The sequence below is a fragment of the Hyla sarda genome, chromosome 3 (genome assembly GCF_029499605.1).
Source record: "Hyla sarda isolate aHylSar1 chromosome 3, aHylSar1.hap1, whole genome shotgun sequence".
Classification (NCBI taxonomy): Eukaryota; Metazoa; Chordata; class Amphibia; order Anura; family Hylidae; genus Hyla; species Hyla sarda.
Window position 1 is genome coordinate 205624826 of NC_079191.1, and position 21277 is coordinate 205646102.

At 40.7% G+C, this 21277-nt stretch overlaps 1 protein-coding gene across 2 annotated transcripts in view; it reads right to left on the reverse strand.

Moving 5' to 3' along the window:
• IMPG1 (interphotoreceptor matrix proteoglycan 1) overlaps window positions 1–21277 on the reverse strand; it is a 489363-nt gene that overhangs the window by 315894 nt on the left and 152192 nt on the right. For both annotated transcript variants that reach the window (XM_056565914.1, XM_056565915.1), the window contains one exon: window positions 13445–13666. In XM_056565914.1, coding sequence (XP_056421889.1) covers window positions 13445–13666 — 222 coding nt within the window. The remainder of the gene's footprint in view (window positions 1–13444; window positions 13667–21277) is intronic.

Here is a 21277-nt window from a genome sequence, read left to right on the forward strand (position 1 = left end):
TCACAATACGTCCCGCCGACAAGGGGGGAGGTATTGTGATTTTAAATACAAAAGACTATATAAATGAATGTCAAAGACAGTTGAATGATGATATGACATATAAAAAATTAACAAAGGATCCCACTGCAGAATACAGTGCTCAATTATTAAATATCTGTAAAAAAGCTTTAGAGGAAGATATCCTCAATGACAACGAATATAAATTCATCTTGAGCACTCATGAGAGACTTCCTGTTTTCTTCTGTCTACCCAAGACACATAAGAGCTTAATTAGCCCTCCGGGTAGACCTATCATATCTGGGATCGGGTCTATGACTTCAAACCTGTCCCAATATGTAGACAAATTTTTACAAGATATGGTACAAAGCACCAAATCTTATATTAAAGATACCACCCAAATTGTCAAAATTATTGAATCATTCAACTGGTCTGACAATCATATTTTAGCCACTTTGGATGTATCATCCCTCTACACAAATATACGTCACAATTTAGGTCTGGCAGCAACTCAGAAATTTTTACTTAAACACAATCACAAACCTTCACAGATTGAATTTATTCTCACAGCTATTAATTTTATTCTTACTCACAATTATTTTTATTTTAATGGTGATTATTATTTACAGTTAATCGGTACCGCGATGGGCACCAGATTTGCACCAAGTTATGCTAATTTGTTTATGGCATCTTGGGAAGAGGACACCATCACCCCCCACCTTGGCGCAAATCTGGTGCTCTGGAGACGTTACATTGACGATATTATTTTAATTTGGGATGGGTCTATCACAGATTTAGATTTATTTATTAACAATCTAAACACTAATAGTCACTTTCTCAATTTTACTTCACACATTAGTACACAATCCATCACCTTCCTTGATTTAGAGATTAAAGTGAGCCCGGATAAAACCAGATTAAATTGCAATACTTATAAGAAACCTACTACGAAAAATAGTTATATCGACTATACAAGCTGCCATCTGTCTAGTTGGCTTACAAATATCCCTAAAGGACAGTTTCGCCGTTTAAAACGTAACTGTACATCGAACAATACTTTTTTGGAAGAAGCAGAAGATATGACTTCTCTTTTCAAGGATAAAAACTATCCGGACACACTTCTAACCCAGTCCCTTAATCATGTTAAACTTCTAGATAGAACCACATTTTTTGCACCAAAAGATAAAGACACTATATCCACTGAACATTCAATTAAATTAATTTTACCTTATAATTATGAATATAAAAAAATTGAACAAATTATCAATAAGCACTGGCATATGGTTAAACAAGATAAAGATATAGGAGGATTGCTGCCAGACCGAGCCCCCATTGTATATAAAAAGGCCCCCAATTTGGGGATAACGATTGCACCAAGTATAAAACCACCCATAAAAATTCACAATATGTCTGAGACGTGGCTAAACACAAAAGGCTTTTTCAGATGTGGAATATGCCCCAACTGTATGAAAGTGAAGGGCCCTAAAAAAACTACAGAAATTTCATCATGTACTACTGACTTTAAATGGATCATTAAAGAACACATCTCGTGCCACACAAGTGGAGTACTATATTTGATACAGTGTGGATGTATGAAACAATACATTGGGAGAACTAAAAGACCATTAAAAACTAGAATTGCTGAACATCTAACAAATATAAAAAATGGAAACCTAAAACACCCTTTATCAGCCCATTTTGCAAAATTTCACAATAAAGAAATTACCACTTTTTTCTATACAGGCTTACAAACTATTAAGAAAGATTGGAGAGGAGGCAGCTTCATCGTTAAAATGTCTAAGGCTGAAAGTCAGAAGATTTATGAATTTAATTCTCTAGAGCCGAATGGCCTGAACTCGAATTTTGAACTTTTTGGATTTCTGTAGAGTGTGTCCCGCTCTCCCCATGGAGGCCCCCCCTTTTTCAAACTTGGGAGCCCCCATGGAGAGGTCGGACCCACTCTATTTTTGCTCTGCGTGACTGGCCATCCTTCAACCTTCTTGTACACTAATTACTTCCATGTAAATCTATAGCATTTTATTTTATCTATACACCTATTTTACATTTATTTTATATCTTTTTATTTTTCTTTTTCGTATTTTTATTTTCTTTTTTATCTTTCTTTATTTATTTAATTATTACTTTTTATTTTTTATTTTTATTTTTTTATTTTTATTTTTATTTTTATTTTAGTTTTATTTTTATTCTTATTTTCGTTTTTATTTATTTTTATTTTTATTATCTTTTTGTTTTCTATCTCAGTACTATACACTTTATCTGTACACTTTACTGCATGTTATATGTATTGTTCCAATGTTTACAATATATATGACACTATATTTAAATAAGAACGCATATATACTGATTCTAAATGTGAACACTGCTTTATTAAGATGAAACAACTCCATGTTTTCCCACTCCACTCCGCTATTTGCGGAAGATCTAAACAGAAACACACCTGTAACAATTAGACAGGTAACATGTATAAAAGGACTTTGAGCTTCACTGTTAAAGATATCTCTACTGAGGAAAGGGTCATATATAAAGTACCCTGAAACGCGTCTAGAGAAAGAAATACTTATCGCATGACTACCGCAATCTACAAACCGCCATCATCTATCTCCGATACAACTCCATCACCTGCTGATTGTACACCTGGCTACAACTTATCCGCCATTCCACCAGACGCCGAGAGATCTTCCACGAGGCTTTCCTTTCCCTGTTTCCGGAGCAAGATCCATATATCTCCGAGTATATCTACATCTCCGGAGCCACTCCGTGATCGGTGACTTCTCCTTGGCCTGCGGCAACCGGGCCCGTCATCGCAAGTGCATGCCAGCGCTGGATAAAGCCTCCATTGCATCTGCCATCGAGCCTGCCATTACTCCGTGACCAGTGACCTTTTTGACCTGTGGCATCCGGGCCCGTCACCGTAAGCGCACGCTAGCGCTAAATACAGTCCTCATATATTTATCTCTCGGACGTCCAGCCAAAACCACCTTGAGGAGTTGGTAACTATATCACTTTGTGAACTGTTCTAAATCACATGGGAACGGAGTATACCGCACAAAAGTATACTATGTCGGTTTACAATATATTGAGATAGCGGTAGAACGTAATTCACATGCTATAATTTTTACAAAAATATTTTTAATATATGTTTTGTATTTAATTATCTCACCTCCCCACAAGGGCCCTGTGGTAGGAGGCATTTTTGTATTAGATTTGTATTATTTATTTTATGTCCTATTTGTATTTTTATATTAAATTTGTACATCATTTAAAGTGAAGCACAGTCCGATTTATCATTTATTATTTTTTCTGTAATTTCATCATCATGTACCATTTTATGGTATTAGTCTAGAGGCATTTGGTACCCCCCCTTTTTTTCCTTATATATTATTCTGTACTAGTATTTTTTGGTGTAAATACTTTCCATTTAGCCTCGATTAATTTATATTGTGAGCTGCACATACCCCATTTTTTAATTTACAAATCTGTTTAACTTTCTGGCACCAGTTGATAAAAAAAAAAAAAAAAAAAAAAAAAAAAGGTTTTCCAGGGGATAACCCCTTTAAAAGATTGAGTTTTGTATTTCTCATGAATGTATTCTGCATATTCAGTAATCAGGGTCAGACTGGCCTTCTGGATGGGCATCGGCTGTGGGCCACTCTCTTATTCCCTCCCTGGAAGGCTATTGTACTTCTCTCCCCCTCTTTCCTGACCTCTCTTTGCATGCCGCAGGGTCTTAAAGTGCTTTAGTGTTTCAGTGTGTATGCATGAATATGTGATTCTGGTACAGAAGTATGAAAATGTGTCATTGTTTATGTATTACTATATTATGTTTGGAGTTTGTTGTGTCTAGGTGTTCCAGTGTGTATACATTAAAGGGGTACACCGCTCCTAGACATCTTATCCCCTATTCAAAGGATAGGGCATAAGATGTCTGATTGTGGGGGTCCCGCCGCTGGGGACCCTGCAATCTCCCTGCGGCCCCTCCCACAGACTTGCATTGAAGGGGCATGGTCATGACATCATGAGTGGGGCGTGGTCGTGACATCATGAGCCTGTGCCCTGCATTGCCAGTCATTTGGCATGCCCTAGATGTCTGTGGTGCTACAGCCGAGATCACGGGACCCACGGGATCAGACATCTTATCCCCTATCCTTTGGAGTATCCCTTTAATATATTATGCTGGCACTAAAGAATGCTTCTTTGTTTATTTAATACTATGTTATACTGGGACTTGTAGTGCCATGGTGTTCCAGTGTGTATGCATTCATATATTATGCTGGAACTGTAGCATGAAAATGTTCCAATATTTATTTATTACTTGATTATGCTGGGACTTGCAGTGTCTTTATGTTACAGGGTGTATACATAATTATATATTATGCTAGTACTAAAGTATAAAAAGGCTCTATTGTATATTTTGACTTGGTTATGCTGGGACTTGTAGTGCCTTGGTGTATGCAGTCATATGCAAAAGTGTAAGAACCCCTGACAATTTCCATGATTTTCATTTATAAATAATTGGGTGTTTGGATCAACAATTCAGATCAGCAGGTATGCAAATGCACATTTGGATAAGCCAGCTTCATATTGAAAGAAGGCGCTTGGACTGATGAAACAAAGATAGAGTTATTTGGTCATAACAAGGAGCGTTATGCATGGTGTCAAAACAACACAGTGTTCCAAGACTTCCTACCCACAGTAACATTTGGGGAAAGTTCCATCATGCTGTAGGACTGTGGGGCCAGTGCCGGTACTGGGACTCTTGTTATAGTTGAGGGTCTCAATGGTACTGGGAGTCTTGTTATAGTTGACGGTCTCAATGGTACTGGGAGTCTTGTTATAGTTGAGGGTCTCAATGGTACTAGGAGTCTTGTTATAGTTGAGGGTCTCAATTGTACTGGGAGTCTTGTTATAGTTGAGGGTCTCAATGGTACTGGGAGTCTTGTTATAGTTGAGGGTCTCAATGGTACTGGGAGTCTTGTTATAGTTGAGGGTCTCAATGGTACTAGGAGTTTTGTTATAGTTGAGGGTCTCAATGGTAATGGGAGTCTTGTTATAGTTGAGGGTCTCTATGGTACTGGGAGTCTTGTTATAGTTGAGGGCCGCATGAATTCCTCTCAATATCAGCAAATACTTGAGAATAATGTAGAGGAATCAGTCACAAAGTTGAAATTACGCCAGGGCTGTATACTTCAACAGGACAAAAACATTAAAAAAACACTGCGCAAAATCTACTCTGTCATTTATGCAGAGAACAAGAACAATGTTCTGGAAAGACTATCCCAGTCCCCAAACCTAAATATCATTGTCAATCTGTGGTGTGATGTGAAGCTGCTGTCCATGCTCAGCAACCAAGAAACCTAACTTAACTGGAGATGAAAGGAGGAATGGTCCAAAATCTCTTTATCCAGAATAAAAAAAAATACAGGAGTATTTTATTCCTATTTTAGGGACGTATTTTGCTTTTCATTTTACAATGTTTAAACATATTCATCCATAGTGCACTGCTTTGTAAAGGAAAGAGACACAGTTTTTTTCAGGCAAGGTGATATATATGGTCGTGTCAGCAGTCAATGTCATGTGTGATATAAATGAATATAAGATATATAGTCAGGCTACATTCCCCACATCTACTTCTAACCTCCAAGCGAAGAAACATATTTCACATTCAACACATAACATGTGGGTACAAGGGTTCTGAAATGTCAGGGCTGAATTGCAAGAACATTTTCTGAATCTCTCCAATAATGGTTTCAACAAGGACTGCATAAAATTACAATTATGTACAACTAAATATAACATATAAACTGGATTTTTAGTAATACCATATGGTAAATATTCAAATGTCTGAGAACAACTATAATATTAAAGACTTGAAGGGGTACTCTGGCCTTAAGACATATTATCCCCTATCCAAAGGATAGAGGATAAGATGTCTGATCGTGGGGGGCCTGCCGCTGGGGACCCCTGTAATCTCTCATGCAGCACCCACCTGTCTCAGCTGCAAGGAGCGATGATCGCTCTGTGTCTGAAGATTTACGACCACAGGGCCAGAGTATCGTGACGTCACGACTTTACCCCCTTGTGAAGTCACACCCCCTCAATGCAAGCCTATGGGAGGGGGCGTGACGGCGGTCCCTAGGGGGTATAGTAAGTATTTTAACACCATAGTTTTTTGGCACAAATTATTACAACGTCAGAGTTAAAAATGATAAATTTGCTTTTTTTCACCATTGCATCATTTGTGGGACACATTTTTTTGTACATCGCTTCTGAAATGGAGGAAATGCACCCTAAATTTTATCACACTGTTCGTCCACCTTAGGCCATATTTGGTTGCCTGACCATCTGATAGGACCCAGAAAAAGAGGAGCGCCCTTTGGCTTTCAGGACATCCTTATATGAATTATAGATCCCACTCCAAGCTTGCAAAGGATCGGAGCTGGCATAACAATACCACACCCCCACAAATGACCCCATGTGGACCGCAAGATTTTTGTCTCAGGAATAAAAATGGATTAGCTGGACCAGGGACCACGCTGATTGGTCGTAGTCCCTAGTCATACTGCATTTCTGCAGTATGTAGGAGGTGTCCATTGGAGTCATGTCAAAAAAGGCATGCCAATGTATATTGTAGCAGTCTCATTTGGAAATGAATGGGGCTGCTACTGTATATGTCGGCATCACTTTTTTGACATGATGCTGAAGGGTACCTCTAACGTACTGCAGAAACGCAGTATGTAGAGCGCATCTGCAGTGTATTTTACACTGCGAATGGCCCACCAGCAGTCACAAGAGCGAGCTCACTGCTGCAGATGGGTAGTTCAGTGTGTCTGCTCATAAGTGCCGGCAGCAAATCTGCTGCTATGAGTGGACACACAAATTTACCCAGCCACAGCAGTGAGAGAACTGTTGTTACTATCGGTGGGGCATTCGCAGCATGTTATACGCTGTAGATGTGCTCCGCATGACCCTACACATTATGTATTTAATTTTTTTATTATTTTAATTTATTTACTTATTTCATAAATGTATTTTTATTTTTTTACACTTTTTTTTTTTTACACTTTCTTTTTTGAACACTTATTTTTTCAACCTTTTTTAATGCTTTGGAATACTTAGTGTTCCGAAGCATTGCAGTAATATGCTGCCTGTCAGTTCTATGTCCTCAGACAGGCAGTTACCAAGGCAGACCTAGGGGTCTTTGTCAGACCCCGGCTGTCCAGGTAAGCAGCACCCAGCAATTATTGCGGGGTGCTGCTGGAGAGACAGAGGGAGCCCCTCTGTCGGGACCGAAGTTTACTTCAGCCCTCACCTGCCGAGGATCACACACATGCCAGGGATCCCGGGGTGTTGCAGGGGTGACAGAGGGAGCTCCCTCCCTCTGTCAAACCACTTACAGCTTGGGGTCGCTTCCGACTGCGGCTATAAGGGTTAAAACTACCGGGACCAAAGTTAACTTTGGTCCCGGCAGTGTGGCAGGGTCCAGGCTGTGTGTTACAGCCATGGACATGTATATTCGTCCTGGTGCGGGAACGTGCATCCCCCCCCCCCCCCCCCCGGACGTGGCCATGGTCGTTAACGGGTTAAAGCATTTGACAGGGATAGATTTATTTATTTATTTATTTTATTTTTCGCAGTATAGTTGCATAAAGCTATAATTTTAAAGCAAATGAAACATCAATCCTGAGTTAAATGTAGTCTTTGCTGTTGATTAATGTTCTATGCTCCTATTTCTGTTGTACGTAACCTTTTTATTGTGGTAAATGGTCCCATCTGTGTATGGGGCCTATTTTATTATCAAATACCTCCTGACACAATAACATTTTACACAGTAGTAAAAGTAAACAGAGGTTCTTTGATAATGCTGCACTGCAGTAAATATGTCAAGGTTGTACAAGAAACCATGCTATTATGTAAGGGGGAAGAGGGGCTTCTGGAATGATGCAGACCTTTTGTAGTTAAATAAATGTTATTTTCTTCAAAAGTGACATGTAAGGAGACTGAAGTGGGGAATTATAAAAATAATATGTGCCTTTTGGCCAACAGTTGTTTTTATATCTTTATACACCTAATGTGTTATCTTGCAGTAGAGAGTGAAACATCTATATACAGTGGGGAAATAAGTATTGAACCATTTTTCTCATTAAATATATTTCCAAAGATGCTACTGACATTAAAGGGGTTCTCCACCATAAGGTGATTTTAGTATGTACCTGGCAGACAGTAATGGACATGCTTAGGACGGATCTGCGCTTGTCTTGGGGCTAAATGGCTATGTTGTGAGATTACCATAACACTGTGGCTAGCTTTTTGTGAACTAGTATTTCCTGTTTGACTTATGTTTTTTTTACTACAAATCCTAAAATGCCATTTTCCTCCCTCTCACACATCAGCCACCCCACCCATTGAAACAAAAGACCTGTGGTTTTCAATCAGGGTTCCTACAGCTGTTGCATTAGTTGCAGATTGATCCCGCCACCCATTGAAGCAGACAGGCTCCCTGTCATCAGCTAGTGATGTCAGGTCTCAGCTGCATTGCAAGCTGGGAAAAATCTGAGACAACAGTCATTTTGTATGCTGGTAAAAATAAATAGTGGGGTGAAAATCACAGAAGAATTGTGAGAAAACCGTCACACACAGGTACAGACACTATATTATGAACTACACTAACTTCACAGCCCCTGTAGCACAGTCAAATAAAAAAAAAAAAAATCCTGGAATACCCCTTTAAATTTTTCACCAGATGTTTGTAACAACCCAGGTAATCCATACATACAAAGAAACCAAAACATATAAGATTGAAATTAAGTTACGTGTAATTATAGGAAATGGAACAGGGAAAAAGTATTGAATACATGGGAGAGGCAAAAAGACATGGAAAGCCAAGACAACAGCTGAAATCTATGAGCAATTAAAAGGCATTCAAGCATGCTGGGAGTTGTAGTTTTGCAATATCTGGAGGTCTGCAGGTTGAAGACCACTGTTAAGAGGTAATACTCACGTGTCCCCGCTGCTCCGGACCCGTCACCGCTCGTCACTGCTGCCCTAGATGTTGCTCCTTTGCAGTCGCTGCGTCCCCGTGGTGTCCCCGACGCTCCGGACGTCTTCTTCCCCGGGATCCACGCTCTCCGTCGCCGTCATCACGTCACCGTCATCACGTCGCTACGCACACCGCTCCTATTGGATGACGGGACGGCGTGCGCGACGACGTGATGACGTCAAAGGAGAGCGCCGGTCATGCAGGGTATCCCGGCAGGTAAGGCAGGTAAGGTCCCTTCCGGTGTCCTGTAAGCTGTACGGGACGCCGCAATTTCACCTTGGCGGTCCCAAACAGCCCGACTGAGCAGCCGGGTTAGTGTCACTTTCGCTTCAGACGCGGCGGTCACCTTTGATCACCGCGTCTGAAGGGTTAATACAGAGCGTCGCCGCGATCGGTGATGTCCTGTATTAGCTGCAGGTCCTGGCCGTTGACGGCCGCCGGGACCGCCGCGATAGGTGTGTATTCGCCGTATTAGACGCACCAAGAAATGCGTCTTATACAGCAAAAAATATGGTACTTGTCTTAATGGCGAAGAGATCTATCTTCGGGGCATTTCACAGGCCAGCTTACAGACTCTGAGCTACACGACCTTGTTGGGGATGGTTGAGGCCCACTTCTGCTATAGCACCAACAGGCTGGCCTCATTGACTCTATTTCCTACCTTGTCTCACAGAGAATCAATAAATAAAATCACCTATTATAAGAAGTGAAATTACTTTTCCCCTTATAACTAACAAAACATAAAATAAATGTTTTTTTATTGTGCGTAACTGAGGTCACCATTGCTAACAGTAAACCATGAGAATTATCAGTCCAGCATCCAAGGGAAACATAGAGAATCGCTGCTGCTATTTATCACGTTTTTCCTTAACATCATTCTCTCTTACATCATTATATAGAACTTTGTTTGGAACATTATACCTCATTTTTGTTTCATTTATTAAATACTTTTTAGCTAGGTGCTTTGCTTGGTCACTAAAATGTGATATTGCATCAATTGGTCACTGAATCGTAATGAAAGGCAACCTGTTCTATTTGTGGAGGGCTCATTGGTTTTCATGTGTCGTAATAAAAGGAAAAGTGGCTTTATTGTGTATTGCGCTCAATCAATCAGCTGTTTAGTATAGAAAATCAATTGTTTGTGTAATTCTGTCATTTCTTTATGGTTTGACTGTGTGGAATAAATAACATTTTGTTTTATTAGTTTAGACATTTATAGATTCTACAATAGCAGTTCTGTTTATTATTTCAAATGTTTGTTTACATGGTAAATGGGAAAATGGAATGTTTAATAATTTATATATATTTCTTAAATGTTATTACATTTGGTTTTCTTTCTTTCTTTCATTTACAATGTACAGTACACTGCAGTATATTGTGCCTAAGTACATCTTACTCCTACTCCATGTCCTTGAGCCTAATAGAAGTACTAAAATGGAGTACCTACATGAAGGCTATCAGGCTTCCAGTTCCAATGACTAGCGCCCCCAGCTTATGTTACGGTTAGAGGTGAAAGTGATCATGTAAAGGCTCCTCCTCCCTCTAGCTTTGAGAAAATGCCTGGAATCGGGGTATTTAAGCTATTTAGCTATTTAAGATAGGAATAAGTTCTCATCATCTTGTCCCCCTCAGGCGGTTAATGAATTTGTGTTTTGCAGACAAATATCTGTGTTTTTCTAATAGAACACAGTTTCTAATCTTTTAACAATATGGTAGAGACACCAGAGTTTTTTGTGCCACCTATTTATTATTTTTTTAAATATTTTGATATTAGAAAAGTAGCCTGAAGTCATTTGATTTTAATACTTAAATGGGTACTCCACCCAAAGGATAGGGGATAAGATGTCTGATCGCGGGGTCCCGCCAATGAGACCCCCGTGATTTCCGTGCAGCACCCGGCATTCTAAACAGTATGTTTAGAACACTGAGTTCCCACGGCGGGAGACGTGACATCATACCGTGCCTCCTCGTGATGTCATGTCACGCCCCCCTCCATTTATGTCTATGGAGATCGCGGGGGGTCCCAGCTGCGGGACACCTGCTATCAGACATCTTATCCACTATCCTATGGATAGGGGATTAGATGTCTGTGGGCGGAGTACCCATTTAATATATTCTTATGGAATGTGTTTACAGCCCCTGGCATTAAGCCTCCTACATATAACTTCGGTATATTATGGTTCTATACAACTTTAGAGATTATATAATATGGCACTCATAAAGTTTTCACAGTCTATGTACCTTCAATTTCACTGTACCTTGTTCCACTGTGCTATGTTACATCTGATGCAGTATTATTTACCTATTTAGTATTAGTGCTTTGTTACATATGATGTTTTATTTATCTTCAGTATTAGTGTCCTGTTATATCTGATGCAGTATTATTTATTATTATTATTATTAGTAGTAGTAGTAGTATTAATGCAATGTTACATGTGATATAATATTATTCATCTTTAGTATTAGTGTTCTGTTACATCTCATGCAGTATTGCTTTGTTACATCTGATGTGGTATTATTAGTAGAGGTGCACCGAAATGGAAATTTCAGAACCGAAACGAAACCGAAATTAAAAAAAATGTCCGACCGAAACCGATACCGAAAATGACTTCTCCCCGTCTTCTGGTAAAATGCAGCGCTCCGCTCATTAGATTAGATTAGATTCCCCCACATTAGATTGCCAGTTCCCCCACATTAGGTCGGGAGTTCCCCCACATTAATAGGCAGCTCCCCCACAATAGTAGGCAGCTCCCCCACATTAATAGGCAGCTCCCCCACAATATTAGGCAGCTCCCCCACAATAGTAGGCAGCTCCCCCACAATAGTAGGCAGCTCCCCAACATTAGGTCAGCATTTCCCCAACAATAGTAGGCAGGTTCCCCACAATAGTAGGCAGTTCCCCCACAATATTAGGCAGCTCCCCCCAACAATATTAGGCAGCTCCCCCCACATTTGTAGGCAGCTCCCCCCCACAATAGTAGGCAGTTCCCCCACAATATTAGGCAGCTCCCCCCACATTTGTAGGCAGCTCCCCCCCACAATATTAGGCAGCTCCCCCCCCCATTTGTAGGCAGCCCCCCCCACATTAGGTCAGCAGTTCCCCCACAATAGTAGGCAGCTTCCCCCCACCCCACAGACATACAGCTTCCAGCCATATACAGTGTATGGCTGGAGGCTGTATGTCTGTACTGCTGCCCCCACAGTGTTTCGGTCACCGCTCCTCCGGCCCAGGGTCACATCTACTGCTATGGCCTATGGACCATAGCAGTAGGTGCCGGGACCGGAGGAGCGGTGACCGGAACACTCAAGAAGATGACGCGCCGCCAGTCACTTACCAGGCCCCGGCCAGCGCGCGTTCTCCTGCGACGATCCTGCGGTCCTCCTGCGTCTCTATGGTTGTATGCACGGGACGTCAGTGACGTCCCGTGCGTACGACCATAGAGGCGGAGAAGTGAGGGACCGAAGGAGGATCGCAGGAGGACGCTGGGGAATGGTGAGTGACCGGTGGACATCCTTATGTCCCGAAAAGATTTTTCGGGACACAGGGATGTCCGGGATAGGAATACTTCTTTTCATGTGCCCGGGCCGGCTCCCGTGTGTGGCTGCTGGCGGGGGCCGACCAGAGCATATAAAAACTAATACTGTATACTAAAAACCAGGGGGCCTCCAGCTGTTGTGAAACTACAACTCCCAGCATGCCCAGACAGACTTTGCCGGTCTGGGCATGCTGGGAGTTGTAGTTTCACAACAGCTGGAGGCCCCCTGGTTTTTAGTATACAGTATTAGGTTTTACATGCTCTGGCTGGCCCCCACCTGCAGCCACACACGGGAGCCGGCCGGGCACAAAAAAAGAAGTATTCCTATCCCGGAGAGCGCGCGCCCCCAGATGTTGCGCCTGGTGCGGCAGCCCCCCCCCCCTGCACCCCCCACGTTACACCTCTGCCACTGGCAGTGTTTGTAACTTGTGCTGTGGGCGGGCAGGGGAGGTGGGTCATTATCGGCACATTTTTAGTTGTTTCGGCATTTCCCCGAAATAGCAATTTTTTGGCCGATATGTATCGGCCGCCGATATATCGGTGCATCCCTAATTATTAGCTTTAGTATTAATGCTATGTTACATCTGATGTGGTATTATTAGCTTTAGTATTAATGCTATGTTACATCTGATATAGTATTATTTATCTTTAGTATTAGTATTATTGCTATATTACATCTAATGCAGTATTGCTCAGCTTTGGTATTAGTTCATCCTTTAATATTGTTTCTAGGGGAGAATAATGCCTTTCCTTTTGACCATACGTCAGCAAACAATGAGTTCTGTCTGTAGTATGGAGCCATTGTGTCTCTGTCTGGTTCCTTCATGAGGCTAAGGAAGGTGTTTGTATTTACCTCGGAGTCTGTAATACGCCAGGTGACTTGCAATGATTTGCTTCACTGATTCTTGAGGACAAACTTTAACTCCCATTGGAAAAACTATTGATCTTTTTGTCCTCAGTCTCTTCAAGTCAACTAGCCGTTTCATTGTTGAAGCTCGAGACATCTTCTTAAATATATCTGGTTGTAAAGGAGCTGATGCAGCACTATTTTCATGTTCAGATTTCTTCGCAATTTCTGCAAAAAAAGATATATTTGTTATTGTTACTTTCAGAGATAGATTGAAAAGCAATCAATATAATAGTTTTCCAACATTTAATCTTTGTTCACACATAGTTTGTTGTAATGTATTTTGAGTCGTAAAAAAGCTATAATTTTTCCACTGAATTACAGTGAATTCAGTGGGAAATTGCTGCGCATTTATCTGTCTATAATACAAGTATATTTTTGAGCCTCAAAATACAACAACATGGCCTTATTGAACATTAGGAGAGGTAATACTTTTTGCTGACGTGTTAATATTCTTTCACCAAACTTTTGACATTTTTTGGTTACATTTTAGAACTTTAGAAGTGACCAGTTCTTAAATATTCATGTTTAACTGGAATGGTGGTTCACATGCACCAAGAAGATCTTGTCCTAAGAGAGGCCTTTAGTGGCGTACAAGCCTTAGACTTTCTATGAACAGAAAAACATGAAGTAGTACAGCACACAGCTATCAAACTTCTGCCTCTTCGCTCGAGCATCAAACAAAAGAATGGACCAGGTTTACTATTGTTGTAGGATTTTTCCCTATTTGGAGTTTAGCCAACTGTGTTTTTTCACCAAATGTATTAATTTGGTGCACATCTCGGAATCATTTGGGTGCCCTGATAAAAGTGGCTTCAGTCGGGTTTAAAAAATCCGATAAAAAAATAATAATAATTCTACAAAAAAAATAAAAAATCAGCAATTTCCCTTTCCTACATAATTCTGTTTGATTTTTCTATCCACTAAGATTTATTTCCTCAGTGATTACCGTATTTTTCGCCCTATAGGACGCACCGGCATATAAGACGCACCCAATTTATAGGTGCAAAATCTAAAAAAATAAAGATTTTGAACTCAATAGTGGTCTTCAACCTGCGGACCTCCAGATGTTGCAAAACTACAACTTCCAGCATGCCCGGACAGCCGTTGGCTGTCCGGGCATGCTGGGAGTTGTAGTTTTGCAACATCTGGAGGTCCGCAGATTGAAGACCACTGCATAGAAGGTAATACTCACGTGTCCCCGCCGCTCCGGACCCGTCACCGCTGCCCTGGATGTTGCTCCATCGCTGTTGCCGTGTCCCCGTCGCTCCGGAACGTCTCTGCTGCCGGCCGGGTATCCTCGCTCTCCGTCGCCGTCATCACGTCGTTATGCACGCCGACGCACATACGCGACGACGTGATGACGAGGAAGGAGAGCGCCGGCCATACACGGGATCCCTGAAGGGAGAAGACACAGAGGAGGCAGGTAAGATCCCTTCCGGTGTCCTGTAAGCACTAACTCGGCTATTCAGTCGGGCTGTTCGGGACCGCGGCGGTCCCGAACAGCCCGACTGAACTGCCGGGTCAGTGTCACTTTCCCTTCAGATGCGGCAGTCAGCTTTGATCGCCGCGTCTGAAGGGTTAATACAGGGCATCACCGTGGTCGGTGATGTCCTGTATTAGCCGCGGGTCCCGGCAGCTGATGGCCGCAGGGACCGCCGCGATAGGGGTGTATTCGCCGTATAAGACGCACCGACTTTTCCCCCCCAGTTTTGGGAAACAAAAAGTGCGTTTTATACGGCGAAAATTACGGTAAATATGTTTTGGCATTGATCAATATTGAATTGTTTTTAGACCATCTCACCATCATGCACTTGGGCACTTGTCTAGGTTCTCTGGCAAATTACCCCTAATGATAGTAGTCTGTACTTGGAGCTAAAACTAGGCCAAGCTGTAAAGTTTTTAATGTCTACATTTTTTTGCCTTTAGTAATAAAAATAAACAGAGTATATTTGCTGTCACCAAGAAGAATTGCTCCAAAAGAAAATGAGCAAAACATCACCTCCCCCTATGGTGCCACAACATAAGGAAACCTATGACTAAGGACTTTTTGTCTGAAACACGTCAGTTGTTTTTATGATCGTTGCACTTTTTTGTATCCTGTGCTTGAATAAGTATATTTTTTATACTTTGGACTATATCCTCGTGGAGCTGAATGCTTTGCTTTTCTTCTCTAGAAAGAAACCTCCATCCAGTTTCTAAAGGTTTAAGTGTATGTTTATTAAATGTATTATCTAGTTGAGGCTAAAAAGTGTTAGCTTTTATTGGAAACAATCTAGAAATGCCGTAAGCAGGTAGTATAATATTTTAATTTATATGATATTTTCTGGTACGTTGCTCTTCTGTCATTGGGGCTTGAAGCACTTCAAAACTGGCATACAATGCAAGGCATGGTGGGATAGATAATTTTACAAGCTGCCAAGAATAATAACAGTTTGCTGCCTGAGGTACAAGAAAATAAATAGTATTTTAAATCTTCTGTTTTAAACATCAGTGTTATTTGATATGAATGTTGTGACTTTATGAAGTCTTTCTTTGCTATCACGCTCAATTCTTCAGGACTTCTTTATCAAGTTATCAAGTAAGGAAGCAAAAACTTCTATTTGTCCCCCTCGCCTACTTGCATATCTAAGGTGCACTGATGTGAACGAGCTTATTTATTATAATTTTTTTACATTTTCCTCTTGTATTGTTTGGTCATTGTGATAAATACTTTTTGCACCACATAAAACCGAATATATCACACTCTCCTTATTGAATGTTGTGAGAATGACATCATGGTGCTGGGCGGTATACCAGTTCATACCAATTACCGAATTTTTTTTCCTGCACGATATGAATTTTTCCCATACCGCAATATCGGTTAGACCCCTCCCCCTCAAATGAATGAATTATCAGCCGCAGCACGCTGTCCCCACATCGGGGAACTAATCATATTTAGCCCTCCAGCGCTCCTTCTCTACACCCAATCATATGTGACCCACGAGAGCTCCTTCTCTACCCCCCACTCATTCGTGACCCGGGAGCGCTCCTTCTCTCCCTCCCCCAATGAATTATCAGCCGCTGCCCTGTACTGTACTCTGCATTCCTGTGCCCGGGCTGCAAATATTAAAAACATACTTTCACTCACCTTCACCTACGTTCCCCTGTTGCTCCGGTAACGGCCTCATGCTCTTCCTGGGTATGGGAATGTCGCAGAGCCGTCAGCCTATCACCGGCCACAGCGATGTCCCGCCTACTCCGGTGGTAGGCTGGCTTATTACATGACAGTGCGCTCAGCCTATCACCGGCCGAGGCGGGACATCACTGCAGCCAATGATAGGCTGACGGCTCTGTGGCGTTCCGATCACCAGAAAGAAGCAAGAGGATCGCAGCAGGGGACCGTGAGGCCGGTACCGGAGCAATGGGGGAATGTAGGAAGAAGGTGAGTTAAAGTTTGTTTTTTAATATTTGCAGCTCGGGCACAGGAATACAGAGTACAGTACAGTGCAACGGTCACATATGATTGGGGGGGTAGAGAGGAGGGGGGATACCGTTAAATACCGTGGAACCGCCATAACTTACAAAAATACTGCAATACACATTTTGGGTCATACCGCCCAGCACTTTGACATCAGCTAAAAACAAGTCACACTGGTCCAGGATCTTACACAATACAGAAGATAACTCTATTTTGAACCTTTCGCCTAGGATCTTTTTCTTATGGATTGATTTACAAATAACATATTTGATGTTTTTGATGATATGTCCTGTGTGTGCAATGATAACAACATTTTTAAATTATGGATCTATCTTTTGAGGCCGTATCGACTGGTGTCTACAGTGAGTAACCCATGATCCATGGGTAAGTAGCAAGAAATATAGTGGAACACTTAGGGACCAAGTTTGGGATGAGTATGAAGTGGAGGGCACTACAGTGTAGATGACATCCCCATCTTGACTGGTGTATTTTAATAACCTTCTTAAATCACAGAAAATTGTATCCATCATATGTTTACATCAACATTAAATAAATGCTTTAAACCTGTTACCTAAGTACTCAAAGCAGAGCCAGAATGTAGGTAACACCATTGAAACACATTTGCATCTCCTAAATGTCAATGTTTTTAACTATATAAAAATATATATTGGTGATTTTATGTGAAAATAATGCATGCTGGATCTTTTCCCTGTGATTTTCTAAATAAGTTGACCCATGGGTTCTTCTCTGTGCACTGTTTTATCACGTGGATGAAAATAATCAAGATTGTGTGAGCTGGGCTTTCTTATTGTTTAGTTTCAGCATTATGATGTCCCATTATGTATTGTCAATACACAGTCAGATGGGAAATAAGAACATACAACATCACTATCTATAATTTCTCTGTGCCGGGAAAGTGGTCCCTGGGGTTCTAGACATTAGAATTGTGTCCGACACTTGAGTCTCAACCATGCTCTCCAGGAGAATGCAAGCCATCCCGAAGGCAGTCTAATCATAAGTGAAATTTAGATTTTATTTTATTTCATTTTATTTTCTAGCTGGAAAATATTTGTGTGAAACTACTGTAATATTTCTGATGGGAAGCCCTGCCTTAACCCCTTAAGGACCAAAGGTTTTTCCGTTTTTGCACTTTCGTTTTTTCCTCCTCACCTTTTAAAAATCATAACCCTTTCAATTTTGCACCTAAAAATTCATATGATGGCTTATTTTTTGCACCACCAATTCTACTTTGCAGTGACATTAGTCATTTTACCCAAAAATCTACGGCGAAAGGGAAAAAAATCATTGTGCGACGAAATTGAAGAAAAAACGCAATTTTGTAACTTTTGGGGGCTTCTGTTTCTACGCAGTAATTTTTCGTTAAAAATGACACCTAATCTTTATTCTGTAGGTCCATACGGTTAAAATGATACCCTACTTATTTTTTGCTTGATTTTGTCTTACTTATGGAAAAATCATAACTACATGTAGGAAAATGTATACGTTTAAAATTGTAATTTTCTGATGAAATGTATATGTTTAAAAATGTCCTCTTCTGACCCCTATAACTTTTTTATTTTTCCACGTACAGAGTGGTATGAGGGCTCATTTATTTGCACCGTGATATGTAGTTTATATCGGTACCATTTTTGTTTTGATCGCACTTTTTGATCACTTTTTATTCATTTTTTAATGGTATAAAAAGTGACCAAAAATCAGCTTTTTTGGACTTTGGAAATTTTTTGCGCGTACGCCATTGAACGTGCGGTTTAATTAATGATATATTTTTATAGTTCGGACATTTACGCACGCGGCGATACCACATATGTTTATATTAATTTTTATATGTTTTTTTTTTATGCAGTGTTCACTGCACACACTGATCTTTTACACTGATCACTGCAAAGCCATAGCTTTGCATTGATCAGTGTTATCGGTGGTCGATTGCTCAAGACTGCTTCTCAGCTTACATGCCTGGACCGACCCGATATGACACGGGGTCACCGCGTGACCCCGCGTTATATCGCGGGAGCCAGCCAAGGACATAAATATACGTGCTTGGTCGTTAAGGGGTTAAACTACCCATAACAAACTCAGTATATATTGGTTAATCAAACCAATGTTTTGTCAACAAGCTGTGATATACAGTATGGGCGCCTGCTGTCCATTGTTGTTGAGGAACATTATTTAAATTGTTTTCCAGTATGCCCTATACTTTATCCTGTAAAGAGATATTGGTGTCTTTCTCTCCTCTATCACATGTACGGTATAACAAATAATATTTAACAGCACATATCTTACATATCATTTTAGTAGAAATTTTTTAGAAACTAAGAACGAGATAGTGTTAACCAGGCTCTATATTTAAAGGAGTACTCCATTGGAAAACATTTTTCTTTAAATCAACTGGTGCCAGTAAGTTAAACAGATTTGTAAATTACTTCTATTTAAAAATATAAATCCTTCCAGTACTTATCAGCTGCTATTTGCTCCACAGGAAGTTCTTTTCTTTTTGAATTTTCTTTCTGCCTGACCACAGTGCTCTCTGCTGACACCTTTGTCCATGTCAGGCACTGTCCATAGCAGGATAGGTTTGCTATGGGGATTTGCTCCTATTCTGGACAGTTCCTGACATGGTTAGATTTGTCAGCAGAGAGCACTGTGGTCAGATAGAAAGGATATTCAAAAAGAAAAGAACTTACAAATTTACAAATCTGTTTAGCTTTCTGGTACTAGTTAATTTAAATAAAAATGTTTTCCGGTGGAGTAACCCTTTAAAGAGGTTTTCCAGAGAAAATAACTCAATAAACAGGTTCAAGGGGGCCTGAATATTATTATGGAAAAATATAATATTACAAGTTATAAATACTAGATTTATGTGGATGGAACAGTGATCCAGGGTTTTATTCGGATCGCCATATTGGAGTCAGGAAGGAATTTTTCCACTGTCATGGGGCAATTGGCATCAGTCTAGGTTTTTTTTTGCCTTCCTCTAAGATCAACATAGTAGGGTTTTAGGTTGAACTTGATGGACTTTTGTCTTTTTTTTTACCTTAAAAAACCATATATGTTTTTTTTTAGAAGTTGCTCATAGTGGCAGTAAAAAAATAAAACATGTACTCATCTGTAGGTTCTGTTCTGATGAGGATGCAGCTTACTTCTGTGGCCAGTGATTGGCTAAGCAAGCACTTCCTATGTTTTAAAGGGGTACTCCGCCCCTAGACATCTTATCCCCTATCCAGTACCCCTTTAAGGCAGAGAACTGGCACCACACTGGCAGAAAAAAGCATCAGTAGGGGATCAATGTCAGCTCATATACATTTTTTTTAAATTTCTTTTCAATGCCACCCTGAGAACTTTGTATGTTAAAGGGGTACTCTGCCCCTAGAGCCTCTAGACATCTTCCTTTGGGTAGAAGATAAGAATGCTGATCATGGGGGGTCTGGCCGCTCCCATTGACATGAATGGTCATGACCACGGCCACCCAAAGCTGGCGTGAACATATTGTTTAGAACACCGGGGTGCCGGCTCAGAGATTGTGAGGGGTCCCAGAGGCTGGACCCTCATGATCAGACATCTTATCCCCTGTCCTTTAGATAGAGAATAAGATGTCTAGGGGCAAAGGACTCCTTTAAGGGTTATGATATGTTTTTAATACATTAAACTTTAAATGGAGATTTTCAAAAAGTGTTATCTAGTGACTTGGGCTGTTTCAAAATCTGGCACATCCTTCACTGTCTTCTGTAAGCTCGGTGCACCTCATCATAGGGGAGTCTATTGGGAACTGATTCTGCGTGTTAGGAAAATAACACTGGGCTCTCCCCGATTGTGCATTGCCTGTTTATGTCTTTGTTTCTTACTGCCTTATTCTTTATCAGTTAAGTAAATATATCTTTCTTCTTAGCTATAGTGTGAGGACCTATTTGTTCTTCCAATCTTTGAATCCTTTTAGAAGTATTTTTTTCTAGAGATATTCCCATTTAATACGGTAGTAGAGATCGTAAAGGATAAACTAAAACATGGTCGAAACCCGCAATAAACATTTGTTTTCAAATGAAGTGATATACTGAGTAAGAGGAAGAGATTGTGCATGTAAAAAATAGATGGACAAAGAAGACAGATACATGAAGATAAAGGAATTAGGAAGATGGAGAGAGAATGAATCCCAGGCTACTGCAGCTAGATAGTGATGGATGACAAAGGAACGGATGAGAATGGCTTTAGCGAATGAGAAAAGATTAACACACAGTTAAGTTATTTCAAAGACATTCTCTCCAAATGCTTAAAGGGTTCAACAGATAAATGCAGGTTATAGTCAT